The sequence below is a fragment of the Oenanthe melanoleuca genome, chromosome 4A (assembly GCF_029582105.1).
Source record: "Oenanthe melanoleuca isolate GR-GAL-2019-014 chromosome 4A, OMel1.0, whole genome shotgun sequence".
Taxonomy (NCBI): Eukaryota; Metazoa; Chordata; class Aves; order Passeriformes; family Muscicapidae; genus Oenanthe; species Oenanthe melanoleuca.
Genome location: NC_079338.1, coordinates 14,609,788 through 14,631,134, shown reverse-complemented (window position 1 = coordinate 14,631,134; position 21,347 = coordinate 14,609,788). Strand labels below are relative to the sequence as shown.

The 21,347-nt window shown below is 55.3% G+C and overlaps 1 protein-coding gene across 1 annotated transcript; it reads right to left on the bottom strand.

Annotated features, from left to right (window-relative positions):
* Window positions 1–808: 808 nt before the first annotated feature.
* Window positions 809–20,239, bottom strand: NALF2 (NALCN channel auxiliary factor 2). The gene is made up of 3 exons (XM_056491497.1): window positions 19,395–20,239; window positions 2,721–2,892; window positions 809–2,259 (listed from the first exon to the last, which is right to left on the bottom strand). The coding sequence occupies exons 1-3, from the start codon at window positions 20,175–20,177 to the stop codon at window positions 1,847–1,849; spliced, it is 1,368 nt and encodes a 455-aa protein (XP_056347472.1). The 5' UTR covers window positions 20,178–20,239; the 3' UTR covers window positions 809–1,846.
* Window positions 20,240–21,347: the final 1,108 nt, after the last annotated feature.

Sequence of the window (21,347 nt, the reverse complement as noted above, 5' to 3'; positions counted from 1 at the left end):
CTTTGTGTGTAAACATCATCCCAAAGCTCTGAGATTCAAGTCAAAGCAGGAATCAAACATTCAGCTGCTTCTCAGAGCCTCTTTGGTCTGGAAATGGGCTGGAAATGTCAGGAAACCTGTGCTTCCCACGAGATGCCCAGTACTTCCTTCTTCCAGCCGGGCAGGAAGTAGCTTTGCTCATGGGGCTCTACTCATGGGGCTCTGCTTGGTTTTGCTTCACCTCAACAGACCAGAAAACACAAAACTCCTACAGGTCAACTCTGGGACTTCTTGCACCCTCACAGGGATCTGGGATCAATCTGGGATGCAGCAGGACACTCCTCCTGCTCCATCCCCATCTCCTGCAGTGACCCACGCAGGGCTCTCCTGTAGGTTCCTGTCAAGACACAGCCTGGAAACAGAGGGACCATCCCAGTCCCTCTGGGAGCAGGGAGTGGATTCACACCCAACTCGTGACCTTGTGCTAAAACACCCTCTCCTCCTTCCCTGCCCACACCCAGGACAAATTACAGCCCCTGGTGCCCAGCCTGGAGGCACCACCTCACAGTGTCCATGCTGGGAACAGTTCTGGTGGGTGGGTGTGGAGAATTTGGAGTTTCCTAGGAAATGACCTGGGGATCAGATCCTAGGGATCTGATGTTTATTTGGGGCTGAATCCCTGGATATGCTGAGCTCAGGTTAAAAAACCACCCCAAGTGAGCCAAATGAGGCTGCACCAGCCAGCACCTTGCCCGGCCAAGTCCAGCTGGGCTCCCAGAAATTTCCGGATCTGGGGGCATCCATGGATTGAAACTATTCACAAAAATGCTCCTCCCTAGCTGGGCTTTATTAGTGCCTCTTTGTGTGGGAGACTCTCCCTTCAAGCCAGATTTCTCCAGCCTGTTTGCCCAGTCCTCCTGCCATGCAGTCAATGATTTGTAGCTGGGAAGCATGGAAGGATGCCTTTGGGATTCCCTGCATCCAACTGCTGCCACGTGGGAACCCTCTCCCTCACAGCCTGTGTGCTGCTGGAGTCACATCTCCCCAGCTCCTCACTGAGACCAGTCCCACCAGCCAGGGAGGACAACGAAAAAGGTTACACCAAATCATCAGGACACTTGGCAGAGTGGGATGTGGGAATGCTGGGGACATCCCTCCTGCTCCGTGCCTCCTCCCTCTCCTCCTCCTCGCATAGAGGAGCAGGAAAGGCCAGGCTGGAGGAGCAGGTTGGGATGCAGTGAGACCAACCCCGAGTGGTACCACAGTGCAGTGTCACAGCCGTGCCACTCCTGTCCCCAAACGCCAGCAGCGAGGCAGCGCCGCGCTGGGGACACTGCGCCCCACCCGAGCCGGTGGCTTTTCCCTGGGACAGGAGTGGGCCCGGCTGTGCCGGGAGCTGCTGCCCCTCCAACTGCTCCCTCGGGATTCACAGAGCCAGGAGAAAAGGAACGAGGGCTGGGCTGGGCTGGGCTGGGCTGGGCCGACCGTCAAACCTCGGCAGGGCGCGGGCGGGGGAGGCGCGGGCGCCCAAGGCACTCGCGGCAGCAGCCGGGGGACAGTCAGCAGTCCCATGGGGACACCCTTCCACCCAAGGGACCCCTCCCCTCGGTCCCCCCGCCCCCGTGCCGTTCCTGCGGGGCCGGGAATGCTGCCCCTGCCCGAACCCTTCTGGCGCCGGGTGCCGCAGCCCTGTGCGCGTTAGAGACTCTTCACCACGGGGATGCCCCGCGCGAGCAGCTCTTGGGGGATGTGCGGGGGTGCGTGTGAGCCACCCCCAATCCCGTGCCTCCCATTGGAGGAATAGCATGTGCCCCCCTTATGGAAAAAGATCTGGCGTTCTCCTTGGAGGTCGGCTCTGCCCTCTGTGTCACTCGTCCCGTGCCACGCTCTCCTCCAGGGCGGGCGGGGTCTCCAGGCCGAGCCCCCCGGCGCCGCCGCCGTGCACGCTCGAGAAGGACACCATGGTGTGGAGGAGCATCAGGACCAGCACGCACAGTCTGATCCTGCTGCTGCTGAGGCGAGACCCCGCAGAGACCGGCAGCAAGGACGGGGAGCGGGGCTGGTGGTACTGGTGGTACTGGTGGTGGTGGTGGTGGTAGAGGTGGTAGTGGTTCTGCCTCTGGTGATGGAGGTGGGGGTCGTGGCGGTGGAAATGGAGCGACTCTGAGGCCGTGGATTTGGGGGATGTGTCCTCGTTGCTGTCTGGGGGGTGCTCGCAGGAGTCCCATTGCACCTCGCAGCACTTGGCCTCCTCATTGGGCAGCTGGTTCTCCAGCAGCCCTGCGGGAAGGAAGGAAGCAGGAGGAGGGGTCAGCGGGACACTGAGGATGAGCCCTGGTGCCCACCAGCTGTGGGACTGGCACACCTGAGAACCAGGACCCCCAGACACCCCCTGGGACTGGCCCCAGTGCATCTGTGAGCCTGCACACACCAGCAAGGCGAGCTCAGCGCTCCCCAAATCCTGCTCACAGCGGTTCAACATCCCCACCTGCTTTAATCCATCACCTGCAGCTCCTTCCATGCTTTCAGTCAGAGGTAGGACTCACACCTCCTGGGCTGAGACGTTGCTGTATCCCCATTTACTCCTTATCCCATACCCTTGGGATGGCCACATTTCGGCATCAAGCAACGTTTCCACACCCACTCCGCCCCGACCAGCCTCCCAAACCCGGGAAGTGGCTTGGAAACTCCCCAGGGCTCACCACCACCCCCGTGCCCGCTGTGAGCCCGGCCCTCCTTACCCGTACAGATGAAGCCAGGCAAACCTCCATAGATCAGCTCGTCATTGTCCGGTAACACAAAGGGGCACCTGGTCTGCACCTCCAGGCAGTATTGCTTGCATGGGATCCGCTGCCGGCACTGCTGCTGGGTCACGTTGAAGTACTCGGAGCACAGCCACGCCTTGTAGACAGCCTGGGGGAAAGCATGGAGAGGGACACGTCACTCCCAAGCACTGGGAGAGCTGGAGCATGGCAGTGTGAAAGGGGATGGGAGAGCTCCCAGCTCTTGTGGGAAATGTGTGCTGGAGTCATTTGTTGAACAGCTGATGGATTCAAACAACCCGCTGGAGTGGAACAATGGTGGAACTCGTCTATCCAGCTAAATCCACCACAAAAATAAAGCTAACTACCACATGGAATAATGTCCCCTACAGACACAGGCACTGTGACAGATTCTGCCAACATCAGTGACCCAAGAGCTCAGTCACACAAAAATCCAAATGCTGCTTATCACCTGTCCCAGAGCATCCTCCTCGCCCCCAAGACATCCCACTGCTCTCACCTTGGCCTCCATCAGCTCTGGACATGGCACAGCAAAACACATCACGGGCTGATCTTAACTGGACATTTCCTACTGGAAAAGCTGCTGGACAGAAGCCTGTCCCTCTCTGCCACCAAATAACACTTTCTTCATCTTCCCAATAGGTCCTGGAGAGATTCCCAATTCCCTGACATCTGGAACTTCTGCTGTGCCATTTCTTTTGGTCTAGGGCAAACTTGTTCATTTTTCATGGATGTTCTGGCACTGGGATGTACCAGTAATACAGATGTCTTCATGTGCTCTGTTCACCTTTCTGATACTTCAGGCTGTGCTTGGCAACATTTCCAGAAGGAAGAGCACCCTGGGGGCTCAGCTGTGATTGCAGCCTGTGCCACATTCCCTGCCTCTCCAGCCTGTCCAGTCCTGGGATTCCCTCTTCCCTTCCAGCCTCCATGTGCCCACAGCTGGGCATATGGCCTCACTTACAACCATATTCCCAAATTTCCCTTATCTCCCCAGCATCGGGCACAGGGGAAGATGTTTGTCTCCACTGGCTGTAGCAGAGGGAAGTAGAGCTCCCATTTCTCCTGGTGTGCATCATTCCTCAGGCTGCAAGGAACCCGTGGCACTTCCAGCTCATCCATGAATTCATGTGGGTACAAGTGACAGCACCATGGTCATTCCATGACCACATCCAATTTCCTTTGAAACCAGCTAGAAAGGGCTCCCTGTGATTCAAAGGGAATGAGTTTCCCTCCTCAGCATGCTTAGAGAAACCCTGTGCTCCTCCTTCCAGCTGCATTTTCATTTTTTGGAAGCTTTAAACCCATCACTTCTTTGTTTCACCATGTTTCCTTTGTTTGGACCACGGTGGTGTCTTAGGATTAAAGTTGGTTGGGAAATTCTTGGCAAGTTACTTTAGTTTGTTTTTTTTTTCCTGGAAAATGCCAAATCATGAAATCCAGAATTTTCACAGAATTGTGTTAGCTTTGGTGCAACTTTTATCCCAGAAAGTTCAATGGGCACCAGGACACAATTTATGGAGTGAATGTTTTGGAGCAGTCCCTAGTACTCAGGCCAGGGCTTTCCCCTGGGATATGGGAATGCAGGTGTTGTTCTCCTTGTCCTGCTGGATATTAATTACTGGGACAGAGTGGAATGGCTCCAGAGTGTGAGGACACAAGCAGGAAAGTGTTGATGTCTGGATTTGCATCTCTGGCCCTCTGCAAGCACCATGTGTTTTTCTCCTTTGGGAAAGCAGGACCTGTCACTGCTGCTATGGAACCTCAACAGGATGTAAAGGATGAGGACAGAGCTCAGGGGACAGTGACACCTGGCACTGATAGGACACAGCACCAGGGCTCCAAAGCACCCACTGACTGCCCAGGATTTATCCAGACTTCCTTATTCCAGACATCCTTATTCCAGCCTGAGGACTCAACAAATCCCTGCCTGGACATGATGCTGTTGTTTCCATACACTCCAGACACACTCCAGTGTAATCTAGAGCAAAACAGAGAGAGGCCTTATTAATTACCTTAATTATTTGGGCTGCTTTTAGAACAACAAGGAGAGGGTTTCCTGAGAACACCCCGATCCTTGGAGCATCTGGCAGCGAGGGGCTGGACAAGCTTCTCCTTCCCCTGATGACCATCCAGGATTTTGGACACATTTTGGTGTGAATGATCTGCTTGAATTTGAACTGGCTGAAGTCAGGTGGGTGAGTTCCCCCCAAAGCCATGAAGTTTTCAGGATTAAAATCCAGATGGATTAAGTAAACCACAACCAGCCTGTAGTTTAAAGGGGAATTATGAACATCCAAAGAGCTGGATGGACATCACTGGTGTGCCCAGCCCCATGTGGGATGGACACTCTGAATCCATCCCTCCAGCTCAGCCTCTATTTCAGCCCTCCTCTGCCTTAGGATAAACATCTCCATCAGTGGGACTTCCTCGTGTTTCCCAAGGAGGTTGTTTTACAGCACTTATTTCGCTGCCTACAAGTTTTCCTTCATACTTGACCTATATTTTTCCATCCAAAAGTTCACTCCCTTCAATCATTCCCTCTACCATTCCCTCTCCCTGCTCTGTGTTTACACATCTCTAATATTTGCAGATGTCTCACGCTCCCCCTTTAGTCACAACTCAGGCAAGCTCGGCTGATTTACTCACTCCCATTTCCTGCCAATCTTCTTCCCAGCTCTGACTGTCTCCCACGCTGCTTCCCAGATCCCAGTCACATCCCAGCTCCCACCTGGGCTCACATGCAGCCTGGCATGGAGAGTACACTGAGTGCTCCAGCACACGATTGTGGGTGTCACCTGAGCTGTCCCAGCTCCAGATTTGGGAGGGAAAGGCAGCCAGAACAGATTTCCCAGAGCTTTGTAGGAATTCTACAGGAATTTGAAATCTACAGGAATTTGCATTCATTCTGCTTCCATGTGGAAACAGAGCTGGCTCTGCATGGATCCACACGTTCCCCCTAAAATGTTTGTGATGATTCCCATCAGGGAAGTCTGGCAGAGGGTTGGGGTCACACACAGGGACATTCCATGAATTTAATGAAATTATGGAAGGAGACACTGCAAAGAGTTGGTGATACCACCAGGGAGGGCAGAGCTGGAGCACTCATCCAGAACCTGAATCAAGATTCCCTGGCTGCCTTCCATTCTTCCTTCCCTTTCCAAAGTACCTGCCTTCCCTGAGGAAAGCACTGACCCCAGCCAGCCCTTGCCATTCCCTTGGGACAGATCCTCCAGGTGCTGCAGCAGGAATTCCTGCAGCTCTGCAGGATGGAAACTCCTGTGTGTACTCAAAAACAGAGACATGCAAGACCTGTCCAACAGAGCTCTCCCACCCCACTGGGAGCAAGCTGAGACACAGGAGCATCTCCAGGAGATTCCAGTGTCCTCCTGTCACTCACCCACAGAGATCCATGTCACAGACAAGGAGCAAATTCCCTGAGATGCTCAAGGTTTTGGTATCTCCAAACTTACCCCCCACCCTTCCTTAGTTCTGCTGTTAAAATGGACATGTCAGAATTTAGGACAGGAAGAAATTTATTCCCTGCTTAGATCAGCTAGGAAAGCTGCCTGGTTTCCATCCTTGCCCTCTCTGGATTCTTCAGGAAGCGGGTTGGGTTGCAATCAGTGTTCCTGCCTTTCTGGTTTGGCTTTTGGCAGATCTCCAGCCTGGCCAAGTAAATATAAGTGACCTCAACTCCAAAATAGCTCAGTTTGGTGCCCTCTTCCTGCATTTTTAGCTCTGGAGGACTGGCTGTGTGGCTCTGAGAAAGCACATGGAATTTGGCTGCCTAGGAAAGGAGCCAACTTCAGACATCCAATTTATATGGAAGGAGGAAGACAGGCTATCTGTCCACATTGGAATTCTGCAGGTGGGATGAAAAACCTCATCATAAAAGACATTAAAAAAGCCCAAAATGAATTGGATTTCCAATAGTGAATTCAGCTCCCTGTCTGCTCACACTTCCAGTGGGATCTGGAAGCAGCAGTCAGAGGGATGGTGCTTTCACAGGGAATTCTGTGCCAAATGGGAGCTCTTCCCTGCCTGCACTATTCCCTCTGTCTCCTGTCAGGACAGCATTCCCCACCAAACAGCTTTTCCAAAGTCTTTCTGTGCCCTTAGGATTTCTGCACAAATTTGGCCACTTCAAGGCCAGTCCAGTAGGTTGGAAACATTGTCATTGCCTGTGGAACGATCCCAGCTACACTTTGGGAGAACCCAGGAGCAGGAATGGAGCAGAATTCTGAGCATGCACCACCACTGCAGAGGATGCAGTGCTTGGGATACTTTGGATGCCCACTGGGAATGCCAGCTGTAATTCACACAAGTGGTGTTTTCCCATTTGAACAGGAATCAATGCTCAGGAAGTTTCCCCAAGGAAAATCCTACTAATGGCACAAATGTAGCAAACCCTTCTCCTTAATTAGAGGCAGGGGTTGGGGCAGCATCCCCAGCCCAAAATCTACTTCTCTGGAAGGGGGAGATGAAGGCTGGAAGGCAGAGAGGGAAATAAGGAGCTTTCCCCTACAAAATGACCCCAGAAGGAAACCTAGGAGTGTGCTTGGACCAGAGGTGAGGATCACTCTGGAAGTTGGGCTCTGCCATCATGACTCCCCTCTTTTCCCTCTTCTCACTGGGCACACCCAGCTCCCTGCAGGGATAGGAAGAAAAATCCCTGCCTGTCCCTGCCAGCCTGGAGCAGCCCCCTCCTCTCTCAGAGCAGCTCCTGGGACTCACATTTCCATCCTGGCCTGAGAGGAGCATCTGGAGTGGCTGTGCCTCATTAATCTTGGACACAGGGAAATGAGCACTGCTAATGAGCTGCTCAGGCAGCTCTCCAAGCTCTGGCACATCAGGATGCAGTGAGGGAAGCAGGACAGGCTGGGGGGGAGAGAAAAGCCCCCTTGGATGGCAGAGGATTAAGGGAATACTGAAGTCCAGGGCCAGTCAGGAGGAGTCACAAACACATCTGCAATGTCCAATTACCCCTGTATTCAATTAACTCAGACAGTAACAATGTGGAGCTTTAAACCAGCTTTTTTTAGACTTTTTAAAAAATTATCCTTGCTATGGGCTGTTCCAACATCATCTCTGCAACAGCTGATTTTTGGTTCCTTTGATAGTTCTGGAGCTGTTATCCCTGCCTTGACACATTCACATGCTCTGGGTTAGGAGAGGGGGGAGAAAAACACCAACCCAACCCTAAACCCCAACAACTGGACAGGATTATAAGATTTGTATTGTTTTTCCTTCATTTTTAATATAAAGTTGCCTTTTTCCTGGTGATGACAGCCCTGGAGCCACAGCTCCTCCGTTTCCCAACCAGGGGAGCCTGTGCCCATTGTACCCAGCTCCAGAGGGCACAGAGGGATGGGGCTGCCAGCAGGAATGCCTGGGACATGGATGGGGATGGAATGGGGATGGATGCACACAGGCTGCAGGAACAGCACTGCTGGGAACCCCAATGGTGTGGGTGCTCCTCCAACACCACTGGAATTCCACATGGAGCTGCTGAGCTGGCTGGCATGTGTCCATTCCAGGCTCTCCTGCAGCCCACCCCTCTCCAGGGTTGGTTTTCCCAGAAGTTCTCCCCCAGCCATCCCAACCATGACATCAGTTTGCATTCTGCTTGTTGTGTGTCATTCTGGGCACATGGAGGTCCAGGTCTGGCACTGAGCAGGCTCATCCTCAGGGAAGGTCCTGGGCAGTGGAATGTCCCCTGTGCTCCCAAACTGTGGCTTCCCACCTACATCCCACAGGACCAGTCCATATCCCTTTGACCTGAGTGATGAAGTCACTCCCAAATTACCTGGAAGAGCTACTCACTCACCACTCAATCACCTCATGAAGCAGCTGATAGTTTTAAAGTTTAAAACTTTTAGTTTTCATTTTAAAAGTAAAGCATTTTAGCTTTAATTCCCAGTTCTTGGATTAAAGAGACAGTCTAAACACTCCTCCTTTTAGAGGAAAAAGCCCCAAATTTTCACCTCCAAGCCATTCAAACCCAGTCTGAGACACACAACACCCCAGATGCTCATTGGTCAAAACTAAGAGCAAATAGCTTTAAGGTGTGATCCCCACACGCCTGACAAACTTAGGGCTCAGGTAACAACTGTCCCACTCTGTCACGATATCAGGCAGCTCAACACATGCCCTGGGAAGGACTGGAGTGGGAAAGGATGGGAGAACCAGCATCCTAAACTGATTCTGCAATGACACACACACCCCCCAGCACCCACAGGTGATGGCTGGGAGGTGGCAGTGCCAGCTGCCAGCCCTGGGAATGCTCTCAGGGGACAGACACACAGTCACAGCCTCCTGGCTTTGCTCATGTGCTCATGGCCCGAGGGCTGCTGTGTGCACAGCCCAGGGAAAAGGCTGGTCCCATCCCAGCAGATGCCACACTGCCCTTGAACCAGCCCAGGAGGAAGAGCCTGTGCTCGTGGTTGTACCAAAGCAGGAACATTCCCTGGAAGAGCAGAGCTCGTGGAGCTGTTTTGGACACCTCTGGCAGCTCCTGTGCTGAGGGGACAGAGCACATGGCACCCCAACATGGCCATGTGCCTGTGCCTATTGATTAATCACAGTAATTAATGGCACAGCTGGATGAACAGGAAGGCAGTGACCACTGCCAGGCCCTCCTGCTTCCCACAGCCAGTGCCTGTCTCCATGCATGTCACAGGTTGCTCCATGTCCCTGCCCAGCACTGTCTGCAGCCCTTCCCCCCCACCACAGCTCCCACTTTTCCCAGTGCAGGCTGGGATCTGACTGGAGGTTACCCTCTGTTTGCCACCCAGCCCTTCCCCACCACTCCTACAGCCCCCAGCCCCTTGCAGGAGGCTCCTGATCCCAGATCACTGCTACAAAACATCCCAATCCCCATGGAATATTTCCATTTCATTATCAAACTCCACCTCAGGGGAGCTGCATCCTCCCTCCAAGGGGGTGAGCACAGGATCACAGTGCTCTGCTCACTGACATTCCTCCTGTCACCCCCCTGTTCAGTGCCCCCTCCTCACATCCTGGCTGTGTCCCCTGGCAGTGTCTGGGACAGGGTGGCCCAGCCATGGTGGGCTGCCCGTGGGCACTGCTGCCAGACCCCAGTCAGTCCTTGTCCCAAAATCCCAGCCTGGAGCACTGTGAGGGACCAGCATTCCCAGGCTGCAGTTAATCCACACTGCTGCTCTGTTCTCCCCTTTCAAAAAGGGTCTTGGCTGGGGAGAAGAGAAGAGAAGAGAAGAGAAGAGAAGAGAAGAGAAGAGAAGAGAAGAGAAGAGAAGAGAAGAGAAGAGAAGAGAAGAGAAGAGAAGAGAAGAGAAGAGAAGAGAAGAGAAGAGAAGAGAAGAGAAGAGAAGAGAAGAGAAGAGAAGAGAAGAGAAGAGAAGAGAAGAGAAGAGAAGAGAAGAGAAGAGAAGAGAAGAGAAGAGAAGAGAAGAGAAGAGAAGAGAAGAGAAGAGAAGAGAAGAGAAGAGAAGAGAAGAGAAGAGAAGAGAAGAGCAGCTTGTCAGGAAGGCAAGGCCAGATGGAGTGTGGAGGTTTGTGTAGGAAGAGTGTGGACACCAGGAGACAGGGACAAACAGCTGGTGGCCAGGGAGACAGCAGCTCTCATTGGCATCTGGAGGGCTCTGTCCTTGGGACACCACATGGCCCCAAGGTGGAAGAGGGGAGACCAAGCCTCCAGTTTCAGGACCCCACTCTGAGGAAAGTTCTTCCCAGTTTCCCATCTATCCTCTGGCAGTGGGAAGCAATTCCCTGGGTTCTGTCCCTCCAGGCCCTTGTCCCAAGTCCCTCTACAGCTCTCCTGGAGCCCCTTTAAGAACTAGAAGAGGCTCTAAGGTCTCCCTGGAGCCTCCTCTTCTCCAGGTGAACACCCCCAGCACCCTCAGCCTGGCTCCAGAGGGGCTCCAGCCCTTGGAGCAGCTCCCTGGCCTCCTCAGGACTCACTCCAGCAGCTCCATCCTGTACAGTCCCTCACCTGCCAGCCCCCAGTGGGTCAGACACCAGCCCATCCTACCAGCCCAATGACTTAAAAAGTAATTAAAGACCTCTGCAAAACTAAAGCTGAACACGATGAAGTTGGGGACAGAGGGAAAGTGAGGTCCTTGCAATCCATTAGGATGGCTTGAGGAATTCACTCCCATTAGATCCTGCTGCAGCCAGGGGCTTAGCAGGATTCAAAAATGGATTAAACATTTATACAGCTAATGAGAACATCCTGTTATATTAGATAGGATATAAAAAAATAAAGGCGAGACACTTCAGTGCCACGAGCCATAAATTACCCACCAGGGATGGGGGTGAGGGAGAAGTTTCTCTGCTCATCCCCCTTCCAAGGAAGTGGTGAGGTTGGAACATTGTTCTCAGGGTGGTGTGAGTGGAAAACTGTGCACTTCCCTGTGACTATGGAAGGGCCCAATCCTGTACTGTGCCAGGACTCCCTTGCAGAGTATCCTGTGAGGTCCCCCTTGGCCTGAGTGGGAATGGGACAGGGCCATGGGACAGGGTAAAAGGCAGCAGGAGGAACCTGGTCCCTCATGTCATCCTTGTGCACTCCATGGAGATGGGCAAGCAGGATCTGGCCCATCCCTGCTCCCTCATGCAGCAAACAGCAGGGAGACAGGAGCATCCTGGCTCCTGAGCACCTTCCATGGTCACAGGGAAGTGCACAGTTTTCCATGCTCATGCTGGGCCTTGCAGCCACCTCAGCTTGTGCCCACAGGTCCCTTAAATACAAGCAAAGATGTTTTTGAGATGCTTATCAGCATTCCTGGCAGCTCCTGCTGCTGGAGACACACAACAGGCCATGGCTCATGTCAGACCTGAGAGCTGCAGCCTCTGGCTGAACACCACTTGCAGAAATCTCCCTCTCCCTTCCAGGGGAGGAAAGCCCCAGGATAACTCTGAGTCTCCATGGTGAGCAGCAGGCAGCTCCTGGCTGGCATCACTCCTCAGGCAGCGAATCCCAAGGGATGCTCTACTGCAGGGAAGCCCCAGTCCTGCTGCTCTCCCCTGGAGCAAGCCTAGGACAGACTGGGGCTGTCCCTGTCCCTCTTTATGCTCTGCAGAGTGAAAATGCTTCCCTGCATTCCCATGAGCAAAGGGTGTCTGGAGAGCAGTCCCAGGACCATGCTCCAGCCACGCTGCCACCCCAGAGCTCCTGGTGCTTCCTGACAGTCTCATTTGAATGGGAGAGCAAGGAATGATGACAGCATGCCAGAAAAACACTGCTCCCTGCACACACAGGCAGAGACCCCTGTGGATTCCTCCTCTCCACATCCAGCTCCATGGAAAATGACACCGAAGACAACCAGCTCCAAGGAATACAACAATGAAGATCAACAGCAGGTCAGAGAGATGCCCAGGTCTGAAGCAGGTAGAACTCATTACACTAAAGGCAGAAATGCAGCTCCTGTCCTGCCAGTGCTTTCCAAACTGTGTCTGTTCAGAAAATTCTAAGAAAATACACTTGCCTCCTCTCCCTCTGTAACCACCAGCAGTGGGGAACGCTTGGGACTGGTGCCTGCAGGCACAGGGTGCTCCAGGCTCCCTGATCTGAGCCAACCCAGGTGCTGGCACAGCCCTCACCAGGAAAACCCCCATCCCAGCCACTTCCAGGCCCCCTCTCCAGCTCTACCTTGGCTCTCCCGTCCATGCGCAGCCTCCACCCAGCAGCAGCGCTGCAGAGCTGCCGTGCAGGGATAAGATTCCAGCCAAGATGCCAAACACGTGTATCTGTTACTCCCAAGAGGATGAGCAGGGCAGGTGGCATTTCCTTCTCCAGCCAGGACCAGGAACAGCAGGATGCTGGCACAGGCAGCGCTCTGGAAAACCAAATCCTTGCCAGGTGAGGCCATTTCATGCTGCTTTTTTAACACAGTGGCCACGTTGGAGGCATCTGGAGGAGCCAATGCTGCCAGCACTGCTCTTCCTGTGACACCCCAGGTGCACAGCTGGGAGAGAGGCCCCAGGGAAAAGGCAGGAGCTGGGAAGAGGAACAAGGCTGAAGAAGGCGAGCTGAGCCATTCTGGGCAGGCAGCTGCCAGCTCTGCCCACGGGAACGGGGCTGGAGCAGCGTGGACAGATGGCTACTTCTTGCCCAGGCAGCCTCCCTGTCTCATTCACAGATTTGCTGTCCCTGAGTCATTGCCCTTCAAAGGACAGCAGAGCTGAGCTCCTGCGTGGAGCCAGGCATGAGCCGCATCCTAATGTCACCTAATCCCGGTGACAGCAGGAATAGCCCCCGGCAGCCAAGCACATCCTGCCGCTGCTGCCTGCCCCTCCCACCCTGTAGGGAGGGCAGCTCTGGAGCCTGCAGCACAGGAAAAGCCCGTGGAGCATCCCTAGGGACAGGCCTGGGGCTGTGGGATATTTTGACAAACCCTCTGTGTGATCCTTGGCACTGCCCAGCACCGGGGTCAGGCCAGGCCATGTGTGATCCCTGCTGGGCACGAACGGCTCCTTTCCTGATGGGAAAGAATCCTGGCCTCAGGCAGGGAGCAGGTGAAGCCCCTGTGAGGGCAGGTCCAGGTGGGCTCAAGCAGACACCCTGTGCATCCTCTCCCACCTCCCAGTGCTGGTGTGGGAGGTGCTGCCTCCTCTCCCTGGGAAGCACACAGGGCTGGAGTCAGCATGGCACCAGCAGATCCCTCTGCCCATGGGGAGCACAGATCACTGCCTGGTAGGAAAAGCAGCGTGGCAAGACAGCCCTGATCTGGAGGACCACATGCAGGCTGTGACAATGGATGTGCACAGCAAGGGGGCTGGGGGCTGTGTTGTTTTCCCAGATCTCATTTTGCTGATATCACTGCACATGCTGCTGAGCTCCTGACTCCCAGAGCCTTCCTGCACCACACAGAGCAGCTGGATACTTTCCACCTCCAGCTGCTGAGGTGACATCTCTGAGGAGCTCGTCCCACCCTGCTGGTGAAGCCCCTGTGCCTGCCATGCTCCCAGGGATGGGCACACATGGAGAACCTGGGCTTGCATCTGGCACTGACGGCAGCAGGCACAGCCAGGAACACACGGAGCCTGTGGCACTTGGAGCTACTGGTGACACTTTGATGGAGACAGATGCCACCCTCCCTTGCTGTCCCTGCACCATTTGCTGGCCTGCCTGTTGCTCCATGGAGACCTGCTGCTGCCTTGGGAAACCTGTGGATTGTCCCCACAGCACCACTGACAGACACAGGACAGGGAGACAAGGACTGACAGGCAACCAGCACAAAAGAGGCAGCCAAACACCACCCAATCCCCCCATAAATCCCTCCCATTCACACCCTGACCCCACCCCAGGCTGCTTCACCCCACAGCACCTGTGTGGTTCAGCCTCCAGCCCACCACACACTCCCAGGCAGCTTGAGATGTCTCAACCCCAAGCAAAACTCAGGACTTACTCCTGCCTGGCTTGCAGCCCTCCCAGTTCTCAGGGTACCTGGTGCATTCCTGACACCTCTACATCTTTTATTCCACAGGGCAAACTCCTTCCATCAGTTCAGTTTTTGTTTCTCCTGTTTTCCAAGCCTTGACCTCAGTTTTCAAGGTACCAGACACAAGGCACTGGAATTGGGCTGTGCCAGAGGCTGCAGCCACAGCACCTGCAGACCAAACCCACCATGGTCCTTTGGCCCAAATGCTTTATACAACTGAATCACATTTTTGTGGGGCTGCAAAAAATTCCCTTTGCTCCCATGGAATGGGTGGGGAATATGGAGCCACACACTCGGCTAAGCTCATGCCTGTGCTCCTGCTCAAGCTGCCAAATGACTGCACTGATCTGCTGGAATTGCTTTGGAATTCACACTCTGGAACCTTTTTTCACCTCATGAAATACCTCACTGGCCAGGCTGGTTCTGGAGGAGAAGCTCTGTAGCTGACACAGGTGTGTGGTGCACAAATGTGACACTTGTGCACCAAAAGCTCCACAGGGGATCAGGTCCAGGGTGCAACTTTGCAGTCACCCATGCATGGATCCTCTGGAAGCCTCACTGCTAAAATAACTCCTTAGAAAAAGCACAAGGTTTTGGTGAAATCACTTTTGCTGTGGTTTCCAAGTGACCCTCCCTCGATGCAAGGAGACATCCAGGCTCAGAGCCGGAGTGCACGAGGTTCAGCAGCATTTTGGATAAGCCTTGCCCAAACCTCCTCAACTTTAACTACTTTTGTGAATGTAAAATGCTGCTTTGGTTCCCCCAAGAGGTGTCCCTGCCACTGGGGTAACCCCAAGATACAGTGTTCCCAAAATTGCTGGTGCCAGCAGCCTTGGGTTTCCAGAGGATGTTCCACAGGGAGGGATGCTCTGGAGGGATGCTGATTGCTGATGCTATTCCTGGCTAAACAAGAGCCAGAAAACAGGACCCCAGAGGATGCTGAACCTGGGCACTGGGGATTTGCTCCCTGCTCCATGTGGGCTGTGCCAGGGGTGATGCCAGAGCAGGAACAGCCTCCATTTCTCACATCACTGCACACCAGCCACACAGAAACACCATCAAAACCTCGGGAGTGAAATCCTGCCCTGCCAGGGGTGCCAGGGAAACCAGAGGTGCAGAACCAGATCCCACAGCCACGCAGAGAATCCTGATAATCTAATCACATCTGAGATGCTACAGGTCCTGTCCAGCCCAGCCTGCCCAGCTCTGCTGCCAGCCCCCTCCTGCCTGTCAGCCCTTCTCTCAGCACAGCTTTGTTTCTTGCAGCCTAATGACTCCTTAATTCCACAGGCTTTGTCCCATAGATCTTGATTTGCCCCAGGACTGGTGGGAGGGGGCACTTTTGGGAGCTGTTGGGGCGGGAGCCAGCACGCAGAGCTCAGCCTTGGCACGAGCAAAGCTCTCATCTGTGTCTGAGCTGGAGCAACATTGCTCTTTTCCTGCCTGGAAAGATGGGGAAAAGGCACAAACAAAAGGCATTGCTTTGGAGGGACAGTGATTTCCTCCTGCACTAAGTCCTGCAAAGCCTGGGCTCACAGTTTGAATGCTGCTGTCACCCCACATTTCCTGATGGATATTCGAGTCCAATATCCACATCCCCAGGCTGTGACCTCCTCAAGCCCCTTTGGAAGATGCTCCAAAGTGTCCCCACAACTGCTCAGAGCACCAAGTTCATTGTGTCTTGCAGTAACAAAGGGTACAAGTCACACAGCAACAGGCGAGATGGAGGTGGCCAGCAGCTGCTCCTGGCTCAGTTAATGACTTTCCCCTCTTATGTTCAGAAAAAAATCAGTGTTTTCCACCTTTTATCCACATTATCCCTGCCTAGCAGCATCACCCAGCAGCTGGCAGGCACATCCTCATAGCATGAGGTGAAATGTATTTGAAAAGATGGATGGACCTTGTGGACCCACTTCCCTCTTCCTCCTGTCCACAGGATGCTGGTGCCCCTGTCCATAAGCATCCCTGTGGGAGCCCCCAAAATCCCACCAAATGGGAAATGCAAACAATAAATCCCAGAAGTGCATTCTCATGATTTACTGTCTCTCAACCACAGGGATTTCTGGGGTTAGTTGTAAGAGTAACAGATAAAACATTTCCAGGGAGTGATCTGGAAGTTGATGGTGCTGCATGGGAAAAAGAACATGTACAGAAAGTGGGATCTGCCCAGGAATGATCCCCAAGCAGAAAATTAAAAGGGAGAGTATTACAGCACTGAGTAATCTCAGCAGCTGAATTACACACAGACCTCACCATTTCATGGGATTCCTGTCTCCCAGGGAGACTTTGGTCCAGTCTTCCCCCGTCTTCAGGCACAGACAGATCTGGGGTTGGGATGCCTAGGATGCTGTTTCCCTTCCTGACAGCACCTGCCTTTTCTCCCCAAACCTGAGGGCAGCTCTCCAGATGATTTATTAACAGAGACTTATATGTCCTCCTAAACCAATCCACAACACTCACAAGCTTCCAAATTTTTAGCTGGTGGTGAAACCTGCTGCCACAGGAAGGAACTGGCAGCTCCAGTTTGGATTTGGTGTTGCTGTTGTTTGAAATCAGGTGAAATAAAGAGCCAAAATCACTGGAGTGGTTTGGCTGCCACAGAGCTCCCTGTGAGCTGTCTACTGAGCCACATTTCTTTGGCACCAAATTCCAGAGGGATCCCTGGCTCTGCAGAGGGAGGCTGTGCAGGTGAGCTGGAGCTGCTGTGCTTCCTCATCTTCAATTTTCCAGCTGCTGTTGCAGCAGGGCAGGGATGTGAATGGGAAGCAGCACTAATGCTCCATGCACAGCCCTGCTCCCACAGTCCCATGTCCCAGAAATATCATTTAAATCCTGTTTCTCCAGCTCCAGAGCTCCTGCAGCCAGAATCCTGCTGTGAGGGCTCTGCAGGAGCTCTCACGCTGGCCGAGCTGCACATTCCACTCTGTTTTCCCCCACTCCTCTCCTGTTTTCCTGTTGTTTGCTCTCAGATGTTATCACCACCAAGCAATAGCTCTGCCAGCCTCACAAACAGGTATTATCCAGCACCTGGATGGGATTTACAAACTCAACCTGCTTCAAAAATCCCGCCAGCCACATTTTTCCAAGGCAATGAGTAACTGCAGTCCCTGCTCAAGTCCAGAGGACTCGAGATCAGGCCAAAACTCACTCATCACCACAGTGCTGGAAGGGTCTGGCATTAGCTTCAATTCACAGATGGGGAATAGCCACTGAGAGGGAAAAGCTGGGTCTCATGGATGTGAAAAGCTGGAGTAAGACACATAAATATGGAGTAAACGGCCTTAAGCAAAGGAGGCTGATTTTCAGGAGCAACCAAAAGGATGGGAGCTGTGAGGGCTCTGGTGGGAGCACTCCCATGGGAATTTCCCAGTGGGTGGCCCAGGGGAGTGTGCACAGGTTGTCCCTGCTGCTCCTGCCTCCTGTTGCTTCCCAAGTGCTGCCTGTGGAATGCAAGGCTGGAGCTCACAGATGCTCTGAGGATGCACTGACACAAGACAGAACCAGTTCAGAGGGATGCGTCCTGCCACTACCTCCAGCTCTGCATCTCCCCAGCACATTTCCTGCTCTCCCAGCAAAGAACATTAAATCCAGGGATGCTTAATGGAGACTCATTGAAGCACAGCTCTGTTTCTATATACTTTGGAGTCCCAACATAATGATTATTTTCTCACCTCTTTAGCTTTTTTCTCTGGGTCTCCAAACAGAGATGGAAGCTAAACCTGAAGTTAGAATGTTTATGCTCCACCAGACATGGCACAGGGAGATCCTGACCCTGCTGGGCCCCTGGAAGCAGGAGCAGCACAATGGACAGCACCAAACTCCCTGTGGGAGTGGAGCAGCAGGACCAAACTACTCAGAGCAGGCAGAATACTACATCCCTTGGAAACCACAGGGAGAATTTGGGAAGCAGACTGTAATTAGCTGCCTTGGCCTAGGCCCAGAACACAAGCACAAGGTCCTGCTCAAACCCAGCTTCTCACAAAAGCAACCCTTGCAGTAGTGGCCAGGACCTCATCAATGTCCCCTTGGTGAAAGACAACACCTCAGTGTCCCAGTGCTGCTCTTGGTGCTGCCCCTGCATTTTCCCAGGGCATGAACATCACTTCAAGAGCTGCCCTGCAACTCCAAGTGTCCCTCAAAACTCCTGTCCCAGAAGAGGAGCAGCCAACCCAGGGAGGAAGCTCTGCCACCATCCCTGTGGGGACAATGCTGTCACACACCCCAAGACACAGCTCCAGGAAAGGGAAGCAGGTTTAATTCTGGAGACCATTGCACTTCCCAGAGGTGATGTCTGGAGGGTGCACAGGTGAGCCAGGCAGCCTGGAGCAGGTGGAAACTGGAGGCACCACGGGTTTGTAAGAACAGAGCACCCAGCAGAACCACACTGGGGTGCAATGGAGATCCAACCACAACTCTCATCTGGGAGAGGAGATGGCTCCAACCTAAGCCTTGATCCCATTGATGCTGAGAGACACAACCAACCCATCAGCTTTCAGAACAGGGACTGTGCCCCAGGGCTGGGGGCAGTCAGTGACACTAGGGGGAACACCAAAGTGGGAGGCACATCCCAGCACCCCTGGGCCAGCTCTCTGGGCAGAAAGGGTGTAAGAGCTGGAAAACTGCTGCTGCATACAGGGAAGGGACCCTGGCACCATGGTTCATCTCAGGTCACCACTGGTCTAATGACAGCCAGGCAGAAGCCTGGGCTGTCCCAGGAGCAGCAGTAGGTCTGAGACAAAGGTGAGGGACTCCACCTCAGGGGTGCATATGGAAAGTGGTCTGGGTGAGGCTGGCAGGGATTGGGGCGTCGAGTGGACTGAGGTGGCATGTCAGGACTGGGTGTCAGGAGAGGGGTGTTGGGGATGCAGTGTCAGAATTGGGGTGTTGGGAGTGGGGTTTCATGAGCTGGGTGCTCAGACTGAGTTGTTGGGAGCAGGGTGCTGGGAATGGGATGTCAGGAGCCGCCTGGGTGTGCACAAGTGTGAAGGGATGTGAAAGTGCTCATTCAGGCCAAGTCCTGCTTTGCCTTCTCTATCCCACCACCCTGTCCCAACCTTCCCAAGGGCTCCAGACCTGTCCCACCACCACTGCCAGGAGAGGTCTGGGGAGCAGAGAGAGACAGGCAGGTGTGAGAGCAGGGGGACCATGGTACCCTTACAGCACCAAGCCCTCGGTGGCCCAGCTCACCCGGGACGCCCCCTCGTACCTTGCAGTCCGTCAGGCAGGATCTGACCGAGTACTCTTCCGACTGCAAGTACTTCTCCAGCAAGAGGTCGAACTCCTCGTATTTTTCCTGAGCGTGTTGGTCCAGCCGCTGGTACGCCTGGACGCAGCTGCTACAGGCCTCCCCTCCCAGCGCCCCGGCCGCCGCCACCACCAGGTCCACCATCAGGTTGTCCAGGCTGCAGTCCAGGCCGTCGGGGCCGGCCATCTCCCGCAGCAGGTCCCAGATCGTGTAAGTATCACAAAAGGAGAGGTTGAAGTTCCTGAAGTAAGCCTGCAGGAAGGTCCTTTTGGAGGAGGGCGAGGCGAAGAAGGGCGCGGCGGCGGCGGCAGCGGCGGCGGCGGGGGGCGAGCGCAGCGGCGCTCCGGGGGCCCGCGGGCGCTGCGGGGCGAGCAGCCGGGCGCACGCCGAGTCCAGGTCCCCGCGGGCGGCGGGGCAGGGCCCGCCGGGGCCGCGGCTCAGGTTGCCCAGCAGGGCCTCGCAGCTGCCGCCGCCACCGCCGCCGCCGCCGCCCGCCGGCTCGGCCGCCAGCAGCGCCCGCGGCCCGCGGCCCCGCGGCCGCTCCCGCGCCCGCAGCTTGGCCCCGGCGCAGAGCCACAGATGGTCGGAGAGGAGCACGGTGAAGAAGAGGAGCGAGGCGAGCGACAGGCGCCATTTCTGCGCCCGCTCGGGGTCGGCCACCGGCTTGTCGCTGCGGCGCGGCGCGCAGCACACGGCCCCGCCGGCGGCGCCCCCGCGGGGGGACATCCAGGCGCCGCGGATCATGCCGGGGGCGCGCGGGCGGCGGGCGGGCAGCGCCGCGCTGCCGCCGCTGTCACCTGCCCCGCGCCGCCGCCGCCGCCATGCCCGCGCCGCCCCCGCCGCGCCCCGCCGCCGCCGCCCGCCCCGGCCCCGCTCCCGGCCCCAGGCATGCCCCGGCCGCCCTCACTCGGCTTTCCGCTTGCCCCGGCGCGGTGCCGGGGCCGCGCCGCGCCCGCCGCCGCCGCCGCCCGGCCCCATCGCCCTCAGTCTGTCGCCATCTTCGGCCGCGCCGCCAACACCTTGAGGAGCCGCGAGCGCTGCGCCTGCGCGCTGCCTCCGCTCCGCCGGCACCGGCACGGCCGCGGCCCGGCCCGCGCTGCCGAGGTGCTGAAGGACAGCTCCGCTCGGCTCGGCTCGGCTCCGCGGGCCGGGCCGGGCCGGGCCCCGCACACCGCCGCTGCCCCCGCGGCAGCTCCGCGCTCAGCCTCACCCCCACCCTCACCGTCACCTCATCCGCACCCTCAGGCTCACCCTCTTCCTCAGCCTTCCCGCCACTTCACCCCCACTGTCATCCTCACCCTCATCCTCACCTCACCTTTGCCGTCATCTTCACACTCACCCTCACTTGAATCCTCACCTCATCCTCCCCTCACGGACTGGTCCCATCCCCATCCCCGGTGTCAACAGGTCGCAGTGGAGAGGGGCCATGGGGGCTCCAGCAGCACCACACACACGGTGCTGTCCCCTCAGAGGGTGTCCCCTCACTGCCCACACACCCACAGAGAGCCCCCAGTGATTCCTTTTCTGAGGGACTGGGAGAGGAATATCACCGAACAACAAAAGCAGCTTCCAGGGACATCCCTTATTCATGTCCTTAAATCCCTGTTTGGGGGTTCTTGGCATGGCTAAACCCTTGGAGACCATCAGCTCTCTGGGAGTGGAAAATAAAGCAGCGGAGGGAGCTGGAAAAGGGCTCAGGCTGGAGAAAAGAAGGCTCAGGGGATCTTCTGGCTCTGCACAACTCCCTGACAGGAGGGGACAGCCAGGAGGGTCGGGCTCTGCTCCCAGGGAACAACAGACAGGACAGGGGGAAATAGCCACAAGTTGCACTAATGAAGGTTTAGGTGGGATATTCAGGAAATTTTCTTCACTGAAAAGGTAGTCAGGCATTGAAACAGACACCAAGGAAAGCAA